This window comes from Mercenaria mercenaria, chromosome 17, assembly GCF_021730395.1.
Source record: "Mercenaria mercenaria strain notata chromosome 17, MADL_Memer_1, whole genome shotgun sequence".
Taxonomy (NCBI): Eukaryota; Metazoa; Mollusca; class Bivalvia; order Venerida; family Veneridae; genus Mercenaria; species Mercenaria mercenaria.
The window spans coordinates 12,996,369-13,019,517 of NC_069377.1; the positions used below are offsets into that span (position 1 = coordinate 12,996,369).

A 23,149-nucleotide genomic window follows, 5' to 3' on the forward strand; every position below is an offset into this window, starting at 1 on the left:
CTTTTCCTAGGCATGTATTTTATCTCAATCGATCAGATATCATGTCTTTATATGACATACTGCAGAAATACATCATTTCTTTTCCAGCAGGAAGTGAAATGACTCGGAATATTCACTGCTTTTGTAATTTTCACGTTACTGTATCCGATGAAAAACACGCGCAAAATAACAATATAACATATTTCTTCACAAACTGGGCATGGATTTGTCGGAAAGACACAACTACATCCCGCTGCATTCCCCGATTTCTAAAAAGTTTTTACTGTAAAAAGACAATAACCAAAAACATTCAATTTTACTCACCTTGCTCGTTATTTTTGTAAACATCCTGCGCAATGCCTGCGCCGCCGGAGGCGCGATGCCTTCATTTCAGTGCGGCACATTTTGTGCCTCAGGCAACGTTTCATACCCGTGAAAAAGGGCTTTATGAGAAAAAAATTGTCTTTTCCTCTATTTTTGCCTACCAGTCCCTGAAAATGAAAAGGCCGAATCGTTTCACAAAACTTGACAGAGGACCCATATAAAGGTGTTACAAGCAAGTCTGGTTAGGATACATCTGGCGTTCCGTAGGTTTGTTTTTGTTTTTTTTCTACTTTAAGTTCCGGCGAACCATAAAAGGGAAAAAGCGAATCCATTAGAATAAAGTTCACCAAGATCAATCCAAAACACCTAAAGAACGTCTTTTGTAAACATTATCATGCGGTCTATGAGAAGTCGATTAAACATTTGTTATATCTTTAGCGAAAGCAACACTGAAATAATTAAACAAACGTGACAAAGATTCACCAAAGCGCGACAGATCAAGTTTGGTGAGGATCCATCTATATAGTCGTTATTATTTTTTACTCTTAACCCTGGAGGATACTATAGGAAGCAAGTTGGAACTATGGAGGGTCCCTATGTACATGTTTACTTTATATAACCTTTATTTTGTCACTACTGTTGAACTAGTTGAAAATAGGGTAAGTGCGAGGTTGGTATGCCCTTCCCCCAGTTTCCTTTATATTGGTTACTGACCGTTCCAAAGCGGTAAAGCGGCGCCCCTATTTTCAACTCGTATTTTGTGTAATATATGTTGTAATGTTTGTTGTTGGCGTTTCGTACCCTTCCCCCTTACCCCCATCGCCCTCCTTGCATTTGCGCCCCCTTGCTTTTGCGCCCCCTCGCTATTAGTGAGTTATCGTGCCCAGTATGTTTTAGCCGTCGGGCTGTTCCTGGGCGGTGCGTCGCTGTGTTGATTTTTCTTGCTTGTTAGCTGTTTCTGTTGCGGGCTTACCTTGCGATGCGTGGCACTATGGCTGTGTTATGTGCTTGCAGGAAATCTACCCTTACTTTTGTCTTTTATTAGGATGCTACGGATCAAGTTTAGAGGAAATGGAAATAGCGGCTCATGAGGAGAAGACATTTATAAGTTTTTTTGTTGTTTTTTTCCAATCTGGTGGCCACTTCAAGAGGTCAAGCAAAAGAACTAGAATACTTTCGAAAATGGTCAATACATAGAGGCTACATAAACAAATCTGTCGAAGATCATTCATGAGGTTAATGAGAAGTCGTTTAAATGTTATTTAATGACACACTGAAGACCAGAGTCCGTCAGACTCAGTCTCATAATAATCGAGCATATAGCACACGAAAATCGCGTTCTACAGAATATACACATAGCTGCACTTTATTTTATGTTTTGTATACAAAACAATAGCAAAGATGTTATACTAATACAAAGATGTATGTTACATCCATTAAGAAAATGAATTTGCTTGCTTGCACAAAAACATTTGAGCTTGACAAGCATGTAAAAGCTATCCAAATTACTTTATCGTTTTAAGTCGTCATAACGAGGAAAAATCTCATAGTTATGTGATATGGGTAATTTTTTTATAATAATGATGGAAAATCTCGTAATTAATGGTTAAAAGGGTCATGTCTTCCGAATGTAGTAGTTTGTAGATTGCTGTCAAAATTCCACTTTCTGATTTATAAACTTTAAATGCATTTAAAATTGCATTTGCGTTTTGTTTATAGCTGGAGTTTCTCATACCAGCCATTAAAGTGTAATTACAAGAAAAATGTAAATGTTTTGTAAATCATATGCTTTGTAATATTCATGTGATTTCCTTTTAAAAATACATATGGTTGTCATAAATCATATTATTAATGATGTCTTTAGTGTTCTAGAACTTCCTTCTTTAGCCCGTGGCGACCTTTAAAAATGATACATATTTTATCTGGTTCTTAAAGAAGGAATAACTAGATGTGTGAACTGGCGTATAGACGCCCGCACTTCCTCTCCATGACTCTGGGTGAAATCTTTTTAAGACTTAAAACTATTTTGATTTTTCTCACTAAGTCAAGGACCATAACTCTGGTTTTGCTGAGTGAACTCTCAAACAGAACACAAAGTGCTATATGACAAATCCCTTAAAGTTTTATTACTCTAAATCAAACACTTTTTGAGGTACTAGGTCACAGGCCATAACTCTTGCCTAGCGTTATGAGATCCCAAGTAAAACACAGGTGCACAACTTCGCATATAACAATCCTGTGAGGTTTGATGACTCTTGGTCAAATATGCATGACGCCAATTCGGACGGACGGACACACAGACCGACGGATAAAGGCAACTCTAAGTGCCCCACCCTATAAAAAATGGGGAAACACACAAATGTATAAACCCTGTTGCAAAATGTTATATCAAGCATCAATCTTCCTTCAAAAGAAGACAAAATTGATTTTTTTTCCATAACTTAATACTGAAGAGAGAAGCGATTTTTACCGTAAAATAGAATTTTATTATGTCATTGTTTGATTTTTAAATGCTGTGTAATATTCGAAAGATCAACATACGTTTTAAAAATGTTTTCACCTGGTCCCGTCATTGTATTGAATTAGTTGACCTATATAAAGCTGCAAAAAAGCAAGGGCAAAGCATGGGCAACTACTGACACACGCAAACCAAGTTAAGATATATCTTAAACTTTTCTTAGAATCAGAACTGAATATCATTAATGTTAAAAAACTTTTAATCGCAATATATTTGATATGCAATTTAATTTTAGCTGCGTCTGATTTGTTTTAGTTTAGTACAGAGACATAAATTAATGAATTGTCGTTGACTTAAAGAGGACAATAACTCAGAAATTTTATAATATCACGACTATCTTGACAAATATTGTGAGGGCCATGTTTTAAGTCAAAGAAAAGCCAAACTATCCATTATGTGAAAGAATGGACAATCTCTGCGCGTTGCGCCTCGATTTTGTCCATTCTCTCATATAATGAACAATGTTCGGTTTTTCTCCTTTATTTATCTCACTCTAAATACAGTATCGCTTTCAATAATACATTATTTCGGGGGAAAACATAAGATATGTATCTTGTATAATCTATGAAAACTTCACTGAGGGATTGTTGAAATCATCTCGGAAGTATTTTACTGAGAAAGAAATGTTTAACAGCAAGAAATATGTAAAAATTTTACTCTTAAAGAATAATTAAACAGAAAAAAAACTTACAGCTAAGGCACATTATATTTAAACGGTTTTATATGCAACGAAAACAGAAACTTGTCTTTTTTATTCATTTATTCAGCTTACGAATTAGGACTAAATATAATAAAATACAATTGATAACCATTCGTTATACAAAGTATGGACAAACTCAAACAATTCAAGAACACTTTTAAACTTCGAAAAAGACACTTAATTTACACCGACGAATTGATAAATAAACAAATAAGTGATAACCAATTAGCGACACAATGATAACCTCTCGCCCACTTCCACTACACTAAATGAGGCGTCCACTAGCCTTAATGGGACTTCATGTTTTGTTATATTCATGATACTATTCTCCGTATTTATCAACTCTTTGAATACACCATTGAGACAGTCCTCTCTCTAAACTCATCAAAAACATTGGTATCGACAGAAATTAGGTAAACACAGCATATGTAAAGAATGAAAAAGCATTATAAAAATTGTCTCAACACCATTTCTCTCGTGTTATAACAGGTGCGTCGTCAGATCAGTTCAGTTGAAAGCCTTATATATAACATGCACGAACTCTACCGATCTTTACTTAAAAATAGTTATATTAGGGTTTCAATTTGTCCACTTATGCTGTTTGATCAAGTGTTCATTATTCAGTCTTTTCATTCACAAACCTAAACGTTCGCATTAAATTTTAAAGAAATAAAAAACGTTTAGTGAATGCAAACAAGCTGTGAAAAATAAAAAAAAAGTCATTAATTTGTCTTCTGTTACATGTATTTCCTTTATATTTGGCTTTCAACTGTCAGGGGTATTTTATTATGTTAAGGATGTAAATATCACTAGTTCCAGGGAATGAACACAATATCTCACAATACATGATTTCACCTCCCATTTTGCATGTACATTTTAAAGTGTTCATATTAACTAAGCAATCAAGTGAATTTTAACAAATTACTTTCAATCCGTCCAATTGCGGCTCCTGTCCAACACACAGTTCCAACTGTAGCGAAACAAATCATCTCACATAATTGTATGTCTCTTTACTTAGATTCCGCAAGCATCATATTTTGCATTTCAAGTGAGTTATAAACTGTTCAGCAAATAGAGGCACGTCATATTTCTTGGAATTAAGTAGAAATAATATCACAGGCGCTTTTTGTGTCCTGATTTTTCAGCTGACATTTTCAAGTGGTTCCATTGGATACTACAGATAAACATTTGGTCACTTTATTGTCTTCGTTTGCACGACCTTCTTCCATTCTCTTAACATCGGCGCCCTGAATATTGCTATTGTTGTCAGTCATTTTCTGTAAGTTTACACTTGAATGTTTCTTCTGAAAAATTATATCAATTAAGCATTTTACAACTAAAATGTAGCAGTGCTGAAACAGAGAATATGTTAGTCAGAGCGTTTGCCATAAATTACACGTGCAAAATGTGCAATCAGATAATGAAATGTAAAGAAATGTGTTAACAGGGAGTAAGCATATAAACTTTTTCTCATTTATCATATACTTGATTTGGGACAAATTGTCGACAGTATTATTTTTCAATGTACATAGAGACCGTTTACACTCATAGATTAATGCGATGTTTTGGTGAAACAGCTAATTCTTATTGGTATCATCTGCTTATAAGCTTCAAACGTTTAAAATTCTACCAAATATTATTACCTCAAATTTTAGTTTAAAGTATATATTCGGATCGTCCACTCTCATATTTTTGAAATCTGGAGCATACGTGAGTGTGAAGGTCAATATGGATAGAGCCAGAAGCCATTCTGTGATTGTAGATGTCAGGTAGATGTCGTTTAATTCGTCCTGAAAAAATATACAATGTGAACGGTATTGGACTTCCTTTCCATATTGTTTGTCTGATCAAACATCATTAGAAGAAACAAACAGGCGACGTGTGTATTGCTGCAAATTTTAAAAGGGTTGATTATTTCCTGTTACAGCATAATTCCATGCAGAGAGTCTCTTCCACTTTCTGCAGGCGTCGTGGGTCAACTGGGGACAGTGTGTATTCTAACAGATAGCTCATTAAATCTCTAGGCCCGAGCAATAATGATTGCTAATGCTTAGATTAATGGGGTAGCATACCATATTTTTGGGTAGCATTTCAATGTATAAAAAAATGTCGCAAAATGTTGATTTCTTAACTTGACGATTTATGGCACATAAGAAGACACAAAAATGCGGGACTGAAGCATATAATTGTTTATATGCGTAACAATATGACTAGAATAGAATAAAATGTTGAACATTTGAGCTTCGAGTGGTGCATTAAAAACGTATATATGGAGACTTAAATTATAAGACCAAAAACAAATTGTAAAACTATCAAAAACATTACTTTCTGTTACGATTACATAGTAACTGTTCAGTGCATTGCAATAATTTTGATTCTGGAGTGGGGTATTAGGTGAGTTTTAGTACGGACGTTGAATAGTACTCTGTAAAAGAGGAAATGTAATGCAGAAAGTCTTTTTTTGACAAAAAGCACGATTGTGGTTTGCCAAACTAAAGCATAATGCCTATGGATGCAACAATATTTATCGTTACATGACTTCAAATAAATCATCTGTTAATAGCGTATCTATATTCAGTGCATGTAAACTATCTATGAAGTCAAGTAAATCGAGCTGCTGAAATAAATATGGGATACAACTTTTAGTCATATATCCCTTAATTCTTTGCGTCTATAGCTAAGAAAACAATGAATAAGTGACTGAACGTTCTATAGTAATTATCCTAACATTTTACAGTCAGGTTTCTATCTTATTACATATATCTGTTGCATTTTATACTCTACAAAAATCCATAGTGATTTTTTTTCTCTGCACTTTATTTCGAGTCGCACAAGCAGTATATCATTCACATCTCTTACTTTTTTTGAAAATAGCAGAATCAAATGCAAAATCAAACATTTCAGTGTTTTAAACAATGTTCGTCATTATAACCCCTGGTTTATATCTGGAAGGCTCGTGTCAAAATGCCTGTCTATAAGATATGTACGCAAAAAAACTGCTAATTTCCTACCCCTGAACATTCACGTAAATTCCTGCCAAGATTAAATGCTTTTTACACAAATAAAAAGTTTATCATAATATCAGAGTTGACGTTGCAGAGTCGAAATTTCATCACGCAAGGTGTGCAAGTATAGATGCCTGGTATCAAAGGAAATTGCAAAACATTTTTACAATGTAAAAAGTGCACCTGCTTCGTTTACAGTAAAAAGCGGGTTTTGAACTTATTCATCTGCGTCATTGAAGAATCAGATCAGTTCAGTTCAGTATAATAAAGAGTTTGTTAACATGTATGTAAAAAATGTGTTTGTTTCAGTGCAAAATCAAAATATCCCGCACCTAAAGAATACCGACTGCACAGGATGTATCGCAAACTGGTGTTCATGGGTGTGAGATAATTTGAGTACAAACAGCTTTCATAAATAAATCCTTTTTCTATTATACTAAACTGACTTCAGTGTTTCAACAAACACTTTAATTTGACACGTACAACCAAAAGAAAATTGAATTTTTCCTCTGTAAAATAAGTATTTAATATTTCAGTCTGACGAAAGCATGCATTCAAAACTGTGCACTACTTATTTCAAACGGTTTCTCAACTACATTCTGTGAGAGTTATTCATAATGCTAATCATAGAACTGAAAATACAATAGCCAAATTAAATTAAGTGTTCAGATACTATTAACATTTTCAGCACTGCTAACTGCGTGCCAGTTGGACAAATATCATATTTGTCGTATCGGCGAATCAATTTGTCGTGTTTGGTTGTTGGCGCCTTTCAAACGCACTAACACGCCAAACAAGATATACAATGTATGTCAAATCCAAGTGCTTATCTGTCGTCTGGCGCGTTGGCGTCAACACGCCAAAACGAAATGGCAGAAGTTAGCCACCATACATTTAACTACAAGCTGAGGTAGCAATTAAATAGATGTAGCATAATTTAGGAGGGGTTTACAATGTATTTGTTTCATAAACTACTTAATAACATTAACCTTAAAGAGAAGTTAACATACCCATTTTGATCCTTTCCCTCGCATCTCTTGAACTTTGTAAATGAGTTTTGTTGTACCAACTAAACATTTGTTAAAGAAAAATAGTACAAAGACCTTTTCAATATAAGGTTAAAGTTCATGTATACCAAGTTTTCAAATATATTTGTGAATGGAAACAAAATGCAGCAGCAATGGCAAGATGCAGAATAAGATGATAAGATAAAACCTAGCTTCATTTGAGAAATGATAATAAAGACACGTCAATAGACTGAACTTTTTTATAAATGAATTTCACTTTTTTATTTCGATGCTGGGGTACACTTATTGTTAAGGCCAACTCTCCATTGTCCAGAATAGTTTTCGAGCATGGGTGGCCACTTAATCGGTCCAATAATCAACTGCAAAACTTTATTTCAGTTTAAAGAGGCCCGGGACAAAAGTTCCAAGGGACAAAATATTCAAAAACTAAAGACCTTTACTGCTCAGCCTTGGAAACCAAAAATACGAATTTGCAAGGATACATAATACCAACAGCATGGACATCATGACACTGTTTATAAACTGGACTAAGAGTAGGACAATCTTCTTTCTGTTGTACTTGTACCTCGCTTGGTACGTTAGTGCTGTCTGGAACCAGCAGTACACCGTCCCGAGCCCGAACGCCAGCCCCGCTCCGACATAGTGTGGTACTCGATGAACCTCTGTCTGAAAACAGCAAAATAATGTATTGACTTTTTGAATGACATTACTTTCCTGTTATGAAATCCATTACAGTGTCTTTGCGATGTTTTTCGTTCTTTGCACCCAAAATATTGAAAAAAGCATTTACAAGTTACACATTGATTGTAAGGTCACAAGATGTGGTAGAATGAGCGTTTTGATTGTCTGTGTTGCCTTGATTACTTCTTATTTACATATTAAGGTTATCTTATTTTATGGCCGAAACTTATGGCGGCATATCAAGGATATATAGATACGTCACGTTGGCGTGCGTGCGGTTTATGTGGTGCACTTTGTTGTGTTGTCATGGCGCGTGCGCGGACGCTAGCACCAGTGCGACAAAGCGAAAGTTATTTTTGAAGTTAAGACATAAATCAAGCCTTGGTTTTTAAAAATTCAACAAGTATCATATGAATTTTAATCATGCTGACCTGAAAGTTAGCAACCAAACTGAGGCCGACTGCCGTCAGTATTCCGAGGACGAGTCCCGCAAAGTTGATTTTGTACCATCTGTCCTCCGGCGGTGTTAATTTGATACGGAGATACTTCTTACAAAATAGGTATCTCAGGATGACGTTCATTCCCACTGAAATTTGGAAATACAATTAATGTATGATAACACACATTTAAGATATAACAACGAATGGGCGTGGAATTTCTTTGATATTTCGAACGTTTTGTCTACTATCTATTTTAGAATTACTAACCAGTACGGCCAGTTACTTTGTGTAGAATTCTGATCAGGAACCGGCTGCCCGCTGTTATCACAGTTACTGGGTATTGCTTCCAAGGAGGTAGGAACCGGCAACCAACTTTTATCCTTGAAGTTATATTTTCATTGCAGAGGCCATGATGGCGAAATGTTCTGTAACTCATGCTTATGACTCAACAGTAGTACATATCATAAGTATAGAGACAGCTACATTTTGTTGTTGAGGAATGAAATAACTACTTTACCTTTTCAAGCAGAAAATTAATGTTCTATAATGAAAGACTTTTTGTAAGTAGAACGTTACTTTGTTTAAATACTTCTGTCAGTGTACTTACACATAACCGCCCCTATATTAACCATTTGACCAAACACACATCGCTCTGGTGCTTCTATGGCAGTATGACTGAAAAAAAATGTGAACAAAGAAAATGTAATCTGCCCGCCCCAAGCATAAAACATTTAATATCAGGTTTTAAATGTTACTCAGACAATTGGTAACCTAACTGGATAAAAATGTAAGAATAACGACAACAATTACTTAATTTTTTTATATGTACATCTGTTAAATATAAACGTCTTTTTTGTCTTTTGTTTTACCTTTCCCATGCCTGTTGGTGGTATAATTTCATCTCCTAATAACTCAAATGTTGACGTACAGGGTTTATATTAAAATGCCAATTATATATTTACCTAATGTACGGAAAGTCAGCGTCTGTGTGATCGTAGGACACAGCAATAGCATATCTGTAAGAGTAAAATATTACAGTGTTTTAAAAATATGAGAAAACCAACGTAGTGCATTTGCGACCAGCATGCATCCAGACCAGCCTGCGCATCCGCGCAGTCTGGTCAGGATCCATGCTGGTCGCTTTCAAACCGTATTGCAATTAGAGAAACTGTTAGCGAACAGCATGGATCCTGACCACACTGCGCGGATGTGCAGGCTGGTCTGGATCCATGCTGGTCGCAAATGCACTATGTTGGTTTGCTCATGGTGCGACTCAAATATCTTTGAACATAATTATGTAACACATGGTAAGCTACATAGATGGACGGACAGATGGACGAACGGACAATGCGACGTTTACTATTATTCTTTCCACTCATCTTTGCTAACAGAGTATACACAAATCTAGAAATGCTATCAGCTTGAGACTGATGCACTCTAATGGTATCAAACCATCATTATCGTTATTGTTCCAAGTTCCAACAGGTTGATTTTTGTTCGAGAAAAAAAAAATATTTTCGATTATTAACCATGTGACTGAAATATTCAATGTTAAAGCCCGAGTTGCTCAAAATATTAACATTTTTCATGGAAAGCGAATCGCGGATTATATATATCACTCAAACTGCAAAATAAAAGTTCATTTTGCAATTCGAACTGCATAGTGCAAAGTGCAAAATGCAAAATATTTTGCAGTTTGCAATTCAAATTACAAAGTGCAAATTAGATTGAAATCTTTAATAATAAGGCCTGAAAGGCAAACAATAATAGATTATTTCTTAGAAAGAGAATCGCCGTTCATATATGTCTTGAACCGCCAAATAAAAATTCATTTTGCAATTCGAACTGTAAAATGCAAAATGTTATGCAGTTTGCAATTCAAATTACAAAGTGCAAATTAGATTGAAATGTTAAAATTCAAAGCCTAAAAAAATGCGCTTCATATGTATCGTGAATCGCAAAATAAAAATTCATTTTGCAATTCGAACTGCAAAATGCAAAATGTTTTGCAGTTTGCAATTCATATTACAATGTACACATTAGATTGAATTGTTAATGTTTCAATCCTAAAAAGCCCAAAACAATAACAGCTTTCTCGGAAAGCAACGCGGTTCATACAAATCTTGAATTGCAAATTAAAAATTCATTTTGCAATTTGAATCGCAAACTGCAAAACAGTTGGTGGTTTTCAATTCGAATCGCAATCTGCCAAATAGTTTGCAGTTTGTAATTCGAACTGCAAAATAGTTTGCGGTTTGCAATTCGAACTGCGAACTGCAAACTGCAGACCATCTTAACGCCTTTTCGTTCGAACTGCATTAAAAAAAATAGATAAACAGTTTCAAGATTACCTTTTATCTTAAAAATATGCGATAGTTGGAATACGCAAGTTTAATATCAGATGGACGATTTTTTTACAAGAAACTGTTTTACAAGAAAATTGGAAAACTTATACAACATGTATATAATTCTACAAAAGATTGTCAATTATCTGGTATATGCCTTGAATTCCGGAAAGGACTACATGAAGAGGTCATACTTTGTAAATTGTTTATCTCTATTTCTTTATAAATGGTATTTTGATGGGGGCCAAATTGTTGAGAACCTTCAAAGTATCCAGTATAGTTGAGAACAGTACGGTAAAACATGTATTGAAAAACTTCTGGCTCTTCGTCTTAAAGTCTTTTTGTTTTCTTATTTTTCGTTCTCGTTTTCTTCCTTTTCGTTAAACCTTTTTTGCTTACATTATCTTATGTCTTATGTATTTTCCTACAGAGAGTATAATGAATTTATCAGGATTTGCATTCAAATTGGATTTGCATGTTATTTAATAATGGTTCCATGTTCCAAAAGCTGATTTTTGTTCTAGAAAAAAACATTTACATTTGTTTATCATGGGCTTCGTTCCAATTGCATTCAAAAAATAGATAAACAATTTCAAGATTGCCTTTATCTTAAAAATATGCGATAGTTGGAATACGTATGTTTCTGTTCTGATGAAATGTAAATTTAAAATTCCGATAAAAAACAGACAGTTGAATAAATCAAAACTAGAAATAGAGGGTAAAATAACAACATCTCTTTCATAGCAAATGAAAAAAATCGAGGGGTTACAGCGAAACGGTCCTTAGTACATACATATCAATAAGGAAAGACACTTAACTACCTTCTGGCGCCAATATACATTCTATGAAAAGTTCACAAATGCTAGACAGAAATAGAATAGAAGGAAGAAGAAAAGAATAACAAATAAACCAAAATATAACTATTGTTGTTACTTAAGGATATGAAAGGTCTTAATAATAAAGGTCTTTTTTGTGAAATTAAACACGAAACATCAGAAAGCAGAAGAAAAACATGTTAAGAGATCAATAGAGTCAAAACATGCATCAGAATAAGATATGATGCATGGAAAACAACAGCGGATATCCGCCACTAAAGATAAATAAATAAATAAATAAATAAATAGAAAAACAAAGAATTGTAAAGTCAAAACAAGAAAATTATTTCTAAAATGACCTACAGAGCAACCATTTGCTCTTAGAAGGTCAATTTACACTAATTAAGTGTAAAATTTTTGCTTACCATCCATGAACAGTCTATACTTGAACGTACGTTAAATGCAGTTGACTGCATGACTGACTGACTGACATTTAACTGCGCTATCATATATTGCATTTGCAATGTTATTGAGAATCAATGTTTTGGAAATTACAAAATTATGTATAAAGTTTGGTCGCCATCAGCCAAATAATGTTACCAATGAAAAACTAAGGTTTTACTTTAATTTTACCTATCATTACCAAATGTTTGAAGTACGCTACAGTTTCCAAATTGGTCCGATTCGTCATAACATATTTTACGGCCCTTCAACGCTAAAGAAACGGGATATTTCTATTTAATTGTTTTAGACAAATATTATGCAAGTTATGTCGACTTTAAAGCAGTGCTTCACCGTTTAGCTTTATCTTTTGTAACATGTTTACTTCAAACACAAAACCAGTCAAGATGCGCTAGTTCATAATGCTCTTGTAGTTATAAATGTTAAACTTGACATCTACAACGTAACAAAAAAAGCAGGTATCCTCAAAACACATTATTTCGTTAGACCAATAAGTCCAGTCTTGATCAATTGTCACTTATCGTAACACGTAGGTTATAGTCTCTGTTGTTTTTCATGGCAAATAAATGAGTAGACTGGCTCCCGTCCATATGTTTATTCTTTCATATTTCTTCAGCAGGGTCTTTCTATATTGGCATTTTATTCCCCCTGGCTCCTTCGCCATCAGATAAAAATCTGCTATTTAAGAGGCTTAAAATTCAATTATGAAATATTTGCAGTAGTTATGAAAAAAACATAACCATACAGCCAGGGAGCCAGGCTAATAAATGCGAGACCGCAGCCTATTCATTTCATGCATTATTTAGAATCAGTGTCGATGAAATTGAAAACTAGTTTAAAGAATTTGATTATAGACGTTATTTGGGTCACGAACTCTTCTTTGATGCATGTGTTTATGCCAAGAAAACAGCAGCTAATTCTTGTCAGTTCAAGTTAGTTGGATTTAATTTGCAGTTAACAAGCCTGGAACTAACAAAGGTTACGTAATGTCTTGTAAACGCATGCCAGATTTTCCCAATCATTAGATACAATCCTGATAAGAGGAGGTCAAATTGAGCTTTGTTTTCCCTGCAGTGTGCCAATTTATATCGACAAGCGCCTTCTGTGTAATGTCTGACATGTAACTATCCAAAAGCAACAGGAATTTACTCTTGTGAAAGCACTGGAATCATGTTTATATTCTTTACCTCTTTCTAGTTCAGATGTAAATCTAAAATTCCTCAACCATTTTTATCTTGCCTAGAAACAACCAAAATCGAATCATAAATATCAATATAATCAATTTTAGAGATCCTGTTCCATAATATACTTTTCTCTAGCGGTGATGTATATGTAGCAAAAATTGACTTCAATGACAGTGAAAGCTGGACTTCATTGAAGTCCTAAAGCCAACTCCGACCTTTTTTCCTTTTTGCATAAAAATATCAAACGTTCTTTCCAAAGGATAAAGCACAATTCAGCAAATAAAAATTTACAACCATTATGATCCATGCCTTAACACTATCTACGGAGATAAAGGTTAGTAATACTCACGCCGTCCAAAATGACGTGAAGAGCCATCCTGACGTCAGTATGGGCAACAACCAGAGACGTCTCTTCAAGGCAACAAGACACAAAATAGACATGATACCAGGTGGTTTCTACGGTTCTGACTCGTTCGTACTGAAAAGAATAATATATTCCAGATTCAGAACACCAACGTATGCGAGTGATTTAAATATAAGACGGGTCAGATATACTAAAGTTCCATATTAGACGTATAAATTCATAGATTCTGCACTCTGTTACTGCTAAATTTTTTAAAAAAAAATTGTGTGGATATCGAATAATCATGTGTTGAATAAAACTGGATTTTCTACTTTTATTAAATATTTACTTTTTCGGACATGGCTAGGAATATTTATTTTAACTGTTTAAACATTGACTTTTGTCTATCTCCAAACTAATCTTTTTTTTCTTCAATTCTTCACACAATGGTGCGGACATGAAATGACACATTTCCAAAATACAATTAAAGCGAGTAACAAGCTTTTATGTATTCTAGCATAGCCGGTAACTTGGCACTAGTGTTGAATCATGTGTGGAAAATATATATATGTATATCTAAATTAAAGAAGTTTATTTTTATAGCTCTTTGTCTAAATGCATGTGCTCTGTGGAAACTGTTTAATTAACATATCAGCAGGATCTAGAATTCATAAAATATCTTCTCACCGCTAACTCAATAAATATTGCGTACTTGACATTTACATCTTGGGAGGTTTTGGGTTTCACTATGTCCCAACTTCTCCAATTAAAATCTTATTGCCAGTTACTAAGTAATTAATTTTCTTTCGACAAAATGAACGACATGCTTTTAAGAAATGAAATAGACTAATAAATAACTGTTGTCTGAAAAAAATAAAAACCGCACATCATCTCCAGACATGGTGGTCAATAACTTCTTAAGAAAAAAGTATCTGAATGAATTATGTACCACACGTAATAAAATCCTGATACGAAATTTCCAAAATCTGTTTAGTTTTTCGTATGTTTTACATGCAACTCTTGTCGGTAGGTTGGGTTCCGATTTTACGCTTCGTTGTACTTGACAAGATAGTGTCTTCTAACATAGGACCAATTCCAAATTCCAAAAGCAACGCAGGTGCAAAAATTTTATACACAATCGCGTAGGCATTTATTATTTTTATCACATCTGCTATTTAACCTATAAGCATAGTTCCATTGAATTTCTAAGAATATGATATCCTACAAGTATTTCATTTCATTCGGTCTGAATTCATGAACGTTGAATCCTAATTGATAAATAGAATAATTGGGTACACCCTGTTGTTATTCTTTATATACACCTGTCTGCCTCATTAAAACGTAAAAAAAACTAAACGTCAGAATCAACCCTCTTATGTTTACGTAACGTCAGTATAAAGTTCATTCTGACAGTTATAGCTCGTTAAACGTCAAGTAAAGTCCACAGGTATAAGTGTTCAAGAAAAATAAAAACATAAATGAATCTAAGTTTAGAATTATTCCGTTTCCATTGCTTCTGGTCCGCACGTTGCTTTTATGTGCAAACGCTGTAAGACCTCAGTACGAAAAGGTCAAATGTAAACCATGTTCGCTTAATATCCAAGATACTTCTGAAGAGTTCAGTATGAAAATAAAATGTTCAAATTTGTTTTTGGTATTTTTGCTGTATTGTTGGGAAACATAATTGTGCACTATACTTATGTCATATTTCAAAAGACATGCCCATATGTTTACCATAGCATAACTGTAATGTAGGGTTAAAGTTTAGTAAAACAAAATATATTATATAAAAACACCTGAAACATTACAAAAATACCTAATAATTAACTTAAAAATAAGTAACTTGCATACCATTTGACGTTTTACGTAAGGGAGTTGTCACGTTTACTAAAGGCCATTTGGTTTTATTACATTTAACAAAGCGTATCTTAAAAAAAAAAATCTCTCGGGCCTAAGTAAAGTCGAAGTATTAGCGCAGAAAGAATTAAAGTACGTACCCGGTATAGTCCCTAGCAACTTGACGACTCACACATTTAGAAACAAGAATTTTACCTTTATATGTTATATAAATCCTTTTAATCGATCTTAACACCTATCATAACACCTTTAATCCGGTGCACTTTTTATTAGATTCCCATCAAAAGAATCCACCTTAATGCAGGTGTCTTATAAGCAATTAAAACAAAACAAAAACTCCACCTAAAGTTTTGTTAACGATGTTCTTTCAAACAAGCATCCAAGTAGACAAATCTCTCAATACAGTTTTTTGATCCACTAAAGACCCTTTTCTAATACTTTCATTACTAACATTTTCTCTCAGATTGCACTCGTACGAAAAAAAGATAAGATTTTTATCTGAATATTTCATTATTATTTTTTCTAATGCAAACTTTTACGCCGCTAATGTCTTAACATTAGTATGCACTGTGAATTGAAGTAAAAAACAAAATCTTACTTTCCTGCAAATAACAAAAAAAAAACACGTTTGAACTGCGTCTGTATTCCTCAATGAAAACTATCATAAATGTTTAAAAGTTCCTACTCCAGAATGAAGTCACGTGACTCAAGAAGGGTAAAAATCTCAACGGTGCTAAATATTTACATTGAAAGATGGATTCTTCTGTGATATCTTAGATAAGAAATTTGCGGAGAAAAATATTTTGGAGAGAGAAAAAAAGAATATTGTTTATAAGCGAACTTAAATGAATACACTAACGTTATAATAATGAATTATGCAAAGTTTTTGGCGACACAAATGCCAAGAGTGCGGATTCGAATCCTGCCGCTGTCGCTGCCCACGGCCAATTTTGACAGCATTTACCGAGCCCAGTAGCAAACTAATGGCAGGTGTTCTAAAATCGAGACGAAAATAAGTAAGCTTGTATCATAAAAAAGAAACACTGTATCGTTCAGCCCCAGCAGCCAGCGCATTAAAATAAAACAGACAAGTTGTCCAGTTGCACAAAATAATATTTATCCGATTGTGATAAACTCCTTGAATACCGCAAGGATAAACTTATCTATGGGAAGTATAGATTTTTTTCTACTTCAATTAGAAGGTACACGGAAAGGACCAGAAGGTACACGGAAAGGACCAGAAGGTACACAAAAAGTACCAGAAGGTAAACGGAAAGGACCAGAAGGTGCACGGAAAGTACCAGAAGGTACAGGTGCAAGGAAAGGACCAGAAGGTGCACGGAAAGTATCAGAAGGTACACGGAAAGGACCAGAAGGTGCACGGAAAGTATCAGAAGGTACACGGAAAGGACCAGAAGGTGCACGGAAAGTACCAGAAGGTACACGGAAAGGACCTATTTGCCGGCAGTTCGTGTTATCCCTAATGCATGTATGTACTTCGGACACAGTCAAATTTGGGCACAGCCTGAAGGTCGAGTTATTTATGGGGTCATGGAGCAATGTGGTTTACTCAATTGTTAATTGTTTATTGTGCGGATAATCCGACCTTGTTGCGGAAATAGAACTTTGTTTACGTCATATTGACGTCATATTCAGAAGCAGAAGTGACAACGTTTAGTTACCTTGACAAAAAAAATGAGCACGTCTAAGAGCAAATGTCACATGAAAAAAGAAACATTTAAAAACATATCGTTTGATTATAATACATGCCCTTTAAAACAATCCAATATTTTTTTTATTTGTAAACATCAGTTTATATAAATACTGGTGTGTGCCTTTTATTTCGTGACATGATAAAACTTTTATTTTTAGATATATAACATTTATTTGTAAATTGACTTAAATTAAAGTTATATATGTAAATGCCAAAGGATTATTTTGAAGTTCAGGACATTTATAACTTTGTTTTGTATTTTTATATGCAAGTGGTAAAACTTCTACAGTCTTAATGTAGGCTACGTTGCGTGGGAGCTTAAAAAGTACCCAAAAATGCATTTAACATCTTAAAGAAAAAAATCATTGTCATGACAGATAAAAAGTAACTATTTTATGAAAGGCAGAAACATCAAGAATATCTTTGTTTAAAGTGCCTTTTGGCGTAAGGTCAGCTTATGGAAACACGAAAACAAAACAATGTATGAAAATGTTATTTTAATGTCATGGACGCTAACCTCAGTAGACGACAATTAACCCTTAGTCTGCTGGCGGCAAGTGATTCTGCCTTTGCGACCAGTGCAGACTAAAATCAGTCTGCACGTCCGTGCTGATCTTGGTCTGCACTGATCACTATTCAGTCAGTAAATTTTCAGTGAACACCCCTTTATAATAAGTGATGCTGCCAAAATTGAATGATGGGTCAGTCTATTTTAGAATTTTAGCAGGGTAAGGGTTTAAAGAGAAGCCATAGTTTTTATCTTATCCCTATGGTGATATTCATAGAATTCAGAGATCGGATCCTATAACACCCTATAACACCCCCGGCAAAAGTGTCTATGATCGGTGAAACTAATGTTTGCAATATAGAAATGGAAATAATAGTCAAAAACGAAAGTTCATCCTTTAATGAGAACCAGGTATTAGAAAGACGGAAAACGGATTTTCGCAATTTATATAAATCGTCTACCGTAAATGACTTAGGATCATTACACCCAAGTGAAAACACACAATAACTACTTTTACAACAGGGAATGGATGACCCCTTATACACTAGTAATTTAATATCAAACGCAAACCTTACTGTTGAGGAAATAACGCAAGTGCTAAAGAAAGCCAAATCAAAGTCGGCGGCCACCGTATATCGTACTAAAGCATCGGCATGTCATTGAAGTGCTACATCAATTGTTCCAGCTCATCCTTGATTCCAGCATTACCCCTACATCTTGGTCTAAAGCCATTATCTTTCCTAAGCACATACCCCCGTATCCCATAGAACTACAGAGGAATTAGCCTTCTGTCATGCAAGCGCATTCTTAAATAAAAGGCTTACACTTTATCTAGAGTCTAATGATCTGTTAGCAGACGAACAAAATGTTTTCAGACTAACAGATCATGCGAAGACCACATATTCACTTTGAACAGTGCCACACGAAGCCATTCAAACGACGTTTTTACATCGTTTATAGACCTACGTAAATGTTTCGACTTCGTAGACACGCCGTCAAATGTTTATACAAGTACACCGTTTCTCGCGTCAGAGTGAATAACCGTTACGCTGTTTGGTTCGATTGTAAAATGGGCATAAAACAGGGAGATGATTTATCTCCGACAATCTTCTCAATTTTCGCTAATGACGTATTAGTCAGTGAAATCAATAACTTACAACTTGGCATTGAATTAGGAACAAGGAAACTATCATTGTTACTATACGCCGATGACATAGTTCTGATAGCCAGCAGTGAAGAAGATCTACAGACAATGCTAATTAACTTCCATGTTAAATGCTTAGAAATGAAAGCAACTTATTGATATAAAATAAATATATATATATATCATAAGAAAAACACAGAAAAAAAAAACGTGTAATAAAACGTAATGGAAATAAATGCACTAGCAACACGGACGTTTTGGCTAAAGAAACTAAGATATTGATTAATGAACAAGGAAGCCTAAAAGTTGTCCGAAGTCCGAAGTCCAATTAATCTATTTACATAATATACAGATAAAACGCATAAAAATGACAAAAAGACTCAACAAATAAGACAGAAAAGTAACTAAGTTCATCTAAATTCACAAATAATTGAAGGGTTTAACAAGAGCTGTCACTATTAGTGACACATAAGTCACTATTAGTGACACATGACCCCGAAACATGCCCAAGAATGCTACAGTTCTCTGCGCATGATAAATTAACGTATTATGGGGAACATTTATGCATAGTAATTTTAAAATCCCTTGATAGATAGCAGAGTTATGGACAATAACAAACCATGTTAACTTTTGACTTCTAAGTGTGACCTTAACCTTGAATCTCGGGGGCTGGGTCTTGCGCATGACACGTCATCTCTTTATAGTGAACATTTATACCAATTAATTTCAAAATCTTCATGAATGACAGAGTTGTGGACCGGACAAGAAACAGACCACGATAGCTTTTCACCTTAGAGCCAGAGGTCTTGATCTTGCGCATGAAAAATCGTCCTATTATGGGGAACATATATGCCAAGTATTTCGAAAATTCCTTGATGAATGACAGAGTTATGACAGAGTTATGACCCGGACACGAAACAGGCCCTGTTAACGTTTGACTTTTTAGTTTGACGTTGTCCTTGAAGATAGGGGTCTGAGACTTGCGCATGACACATCGTCTTATTATAGTAATCATTTATGCCAAGTAATTTCAAAATCCCTTCATGAATGGCAGAGTTACAGACCGGACATGAAACAGACCCTGTTAACATTTGACCTCTAAGTGTGACCTTGACTTTAGTGCTAAGGATCTGGGTTTTGCGCGTGACATGTCGTCTTATTATGGGGAACATTTTTGCCAAGTTATTTCAAAATTCCTTTTTGAATGGCAGAGTTACCGCCCGGACAAGAATTTACATGGACGCACGCACGCACGCACGCACGCACGGATAGTGCGACCTTCTGGGGCATAAAAAGAGTAAATATATGATATTATAAAATGAAACTATGTCAACTATATACATATATATATACTAATAATGATTCTCGCAAAGCATTTCCTTTCCGCACTATTTTTCATTTTATGATTTTAAAGGTAAGGCAACACAAAGTTTTTTGTTCCATTTTAAAAGCAAATATTTTTTTCAAAAACTTAATAACAACTGGAAAAAACTGGACAACGAGCCATGAATTTACGCCTGATATCATCGGTAAAAAAATATGCTAACCCAAATAAAAAGCCCTACTATTGCGTAACGTATTATTTTCACACTAACCACAAAGATCACTTACCTGATAAAGTGTCTCGACACCTTCTATCCTGTAAACGTTCCGCGGTATGGGGTATCTTCCGTGAAATACCACAAACGCACATGGCGGATATCCGTGAACTTAGCGCTTACCGTGAAAATGGGTTATAATTATATACCGCTTGTACTTCATACAGCTACATTAAAATAGTATCGTTATTGCGTATTAGTTGTACTCATCCCATCCAAATTTTCACATAATGTTTTCTGTTGTGCATATATAATGATATTTTTATCCAACCTTAGTTTTCTTTCCAGCTTATGATTTCTACTACGGTCTCCGTATTGTCCAGACCCGGAACACCGTAATTTTCACTCTCGAGGGCCTTCGTGAACGATTGTATGTCACCTTATATAAATGAGCCGTGCCATGGGAAAACCAACATAGTGGCTTTGCGACCAGCATGGATCCTGACCAGCCTGCGCATCCGCACTCATTTCAAACACTAAAACAAATTTAATTCATATATATTTACAGAACAATAAATTAATCAAATTCATCAATTACAGATATTTTCATTCATGACATATACCTATGCAATATTCCCGGCCTTTATAGCGACTTTCTTTCATAAAGTAATGTTTTTATTTTCCAAGAAATTTCAAGATTACATTCGAGGCTACATCTACGGCTGTCCAGGTGTTAACCTTTGCTCAAAGCTCAAGTTTCATGTTTTGACATGTTAAACGATAAGGAGGATTCTGAGCTTTACAACCCCCTCCCCCCCCCCCCCCCCCCCCCATCCCAGCCACAAACACCTTCAGTAAACAAATATCCTTTGTCCATTTTTCGCCCCTTGAGAACCATCGAAAAAAAATCATCTCATAACTTTGAAGAAAGTTCAAGAGTGAAATTGTAAGAAACAACGGCTTGGCACCTCCTGGCACGAAAACTGATATAATGGATTATAATGAATTTGAACTTGGAAATTAGAGAGCTTTTTTCAATCTGTTCCCGTGTCAAACATCGTTCAAAATGAACCGACTATCGAAAGCATTCAACTTTTATTAAGATAACAAGTTATAATTTCTACAAGAAAAAAAATGATTTTCAAAATAGTATGAATATCGCATGAAATGCGAATATGTGTGCGTAACAGTTTAAATTGGAGGATTAAGCGAATTAATAAACAGTACGCTACAACATATGCAAAGCATTATTTTCTGTTGGAAACAATAAATACAGATGTTGCCGTCAACAAGATTTCGTTTCTAAAATTGCTTCAGCATTTTTGTTAGACGAAGAATGCAGATGCAACAATTTTCTTTTCATAAAAAATCAAACTTAAAAGCTTCGTTCTGAAGTCATGAAAACTCGGTTGGAACCAGTATCATAAGATAAAGTGTAATCTGTAAAATTTAATATCGATTGTGCCCTATGAGCAAAATGTTTCTTACCTTAAAGACACACGCTTAGACGGATCAACAAACAAAATATCAATATAAAAGCGGAGACAAAATAGTAAACTTGACCTTTGCATCACAAATAAGTGAAATTTAAATAATAACAACTACTGTTTATCAAACACATAATGCCCATTCATTGGTGTTCTGTAGGAAATAACGGCCTAAATGGATCACAGTTGCATGTTGTGTCTTCGAGCTTTGTCTTATTACAAAACCATTGCTAAAGACATACATGATATAAAGAGAGATGACCACTGGTTTAAAATGTTCTCAAACTGTATTCTAAACATTTTTTTTAGTTTTAAGGTCATGTGTACCTTGATCTCTGATAACCTGGCCCATCAAAACAAATAGGTGTCCTCTCCTGACCATAGACATTTTGTTTGTTTGTTTGTTTTGGGTTTAACCCCGTTTTCAACAGTATTTCAGTCATGTAACGGCGGGCAGTTAACCTAACCAGTGTTCCTGGATTCTGTACCAGTACAAACCTGTTCTCCGTAAGTAACTGCCAACTTCCCCAAAGCATATCCTAGTAACTGATCGGAAAATGATTTCGGTGATAAAATGTATGCCCTAGCGATTGGTCACAATTTTCTTTATTTTCGACCGACAAACGAGCAAAACAAATGACAAAGACATAATAACAAAACTCGAAGAGTTTGCATTATTTTTCAATATGTTTACACACACTCTCTATAATGTTTTACTCTATTGAAATAGAAATCTATATTACTTACTTTTAAAAGCAGGCGGTCGTTTGCTTTGTTCCTGCTAATTTGCATTTGCTGTTTGAAACATGTCAATAAATCGTCTGGCACAAAACTTTCTTTTGAACTATTGTTGCAATAAAACATGAAATTTCCCTGCAGCTATATTAACTCGGCAAGAAGTAAATTCAGAACTTTGTTTTGACTGAATATATAATAAAACCGTTTCCTGGAGCTATTCAGAAGAAAAAAAACAGGGAGTTTTCCAACCGGATATAAGATGTCGAATCTGCGGTAATTTTTGAAGTACAAAGAGAGAACAAACAATGTTGTGATCGTTCAAGAAAACGGATCTATCTA

The 23,149-nt window shown here is 34.7% G+C and overlaps 1 protein-coding gene across 6 annotated transcripts; it reads right to left on the reverse strand.

Annotated features, from left to right (window-relative positions):
- Positions 1-3,563: 3,563 nt before the first annotated feature.
- LOC128550292 (DNA damage-regulated autophagy modulator protein 2-like) lies at positions 3,564-22,954 on the reverse strand. Of its 6 annotated transcripts, none has more exons than XM_053529081.1 (9): positions 22,820-22,954; positions 13,831-13,959; positions 9,638-9,691; positions 9,283-9,350; positions 8,667-8,821; positions 8,037-8,220; positions 7,537-7,595; positions 5,165-5,311; positions 3,564-4,825 (listed from the first exon to the last, which is right to left on the reverse strand). In XM_053529081.1, the coding sequence occupies exons 2-9, from the start codon at positions 13,920-13,922 to the stop codon at positions 4,676-4,678; spliced, it is 909 nt and encodes a 302-aa protein (XP_053385056.1). In that variant the 5' UTR covers positions 13,923-13,959; positions 22,820-22,954; the 3' UTR covers positions 3,564-4,675. The 6 variants fall into 6 exon arrangements, with proteins under 6 accessions (XP_053385056.1, XP_053385058.1, XP_053385053.1 ...); XM_053529083.1 differs by lacking the exon at positions 22,820-22,954 and adding an exon at positions 20,659-20,790; XM_053529078.1 differs by lacking the exon at positions 22,820-22,954 and adding an exon at positions 16,280-16,419.
- Between the last annotated feature and the right edge of the window lie 195 nt (positions 22,955-23,149).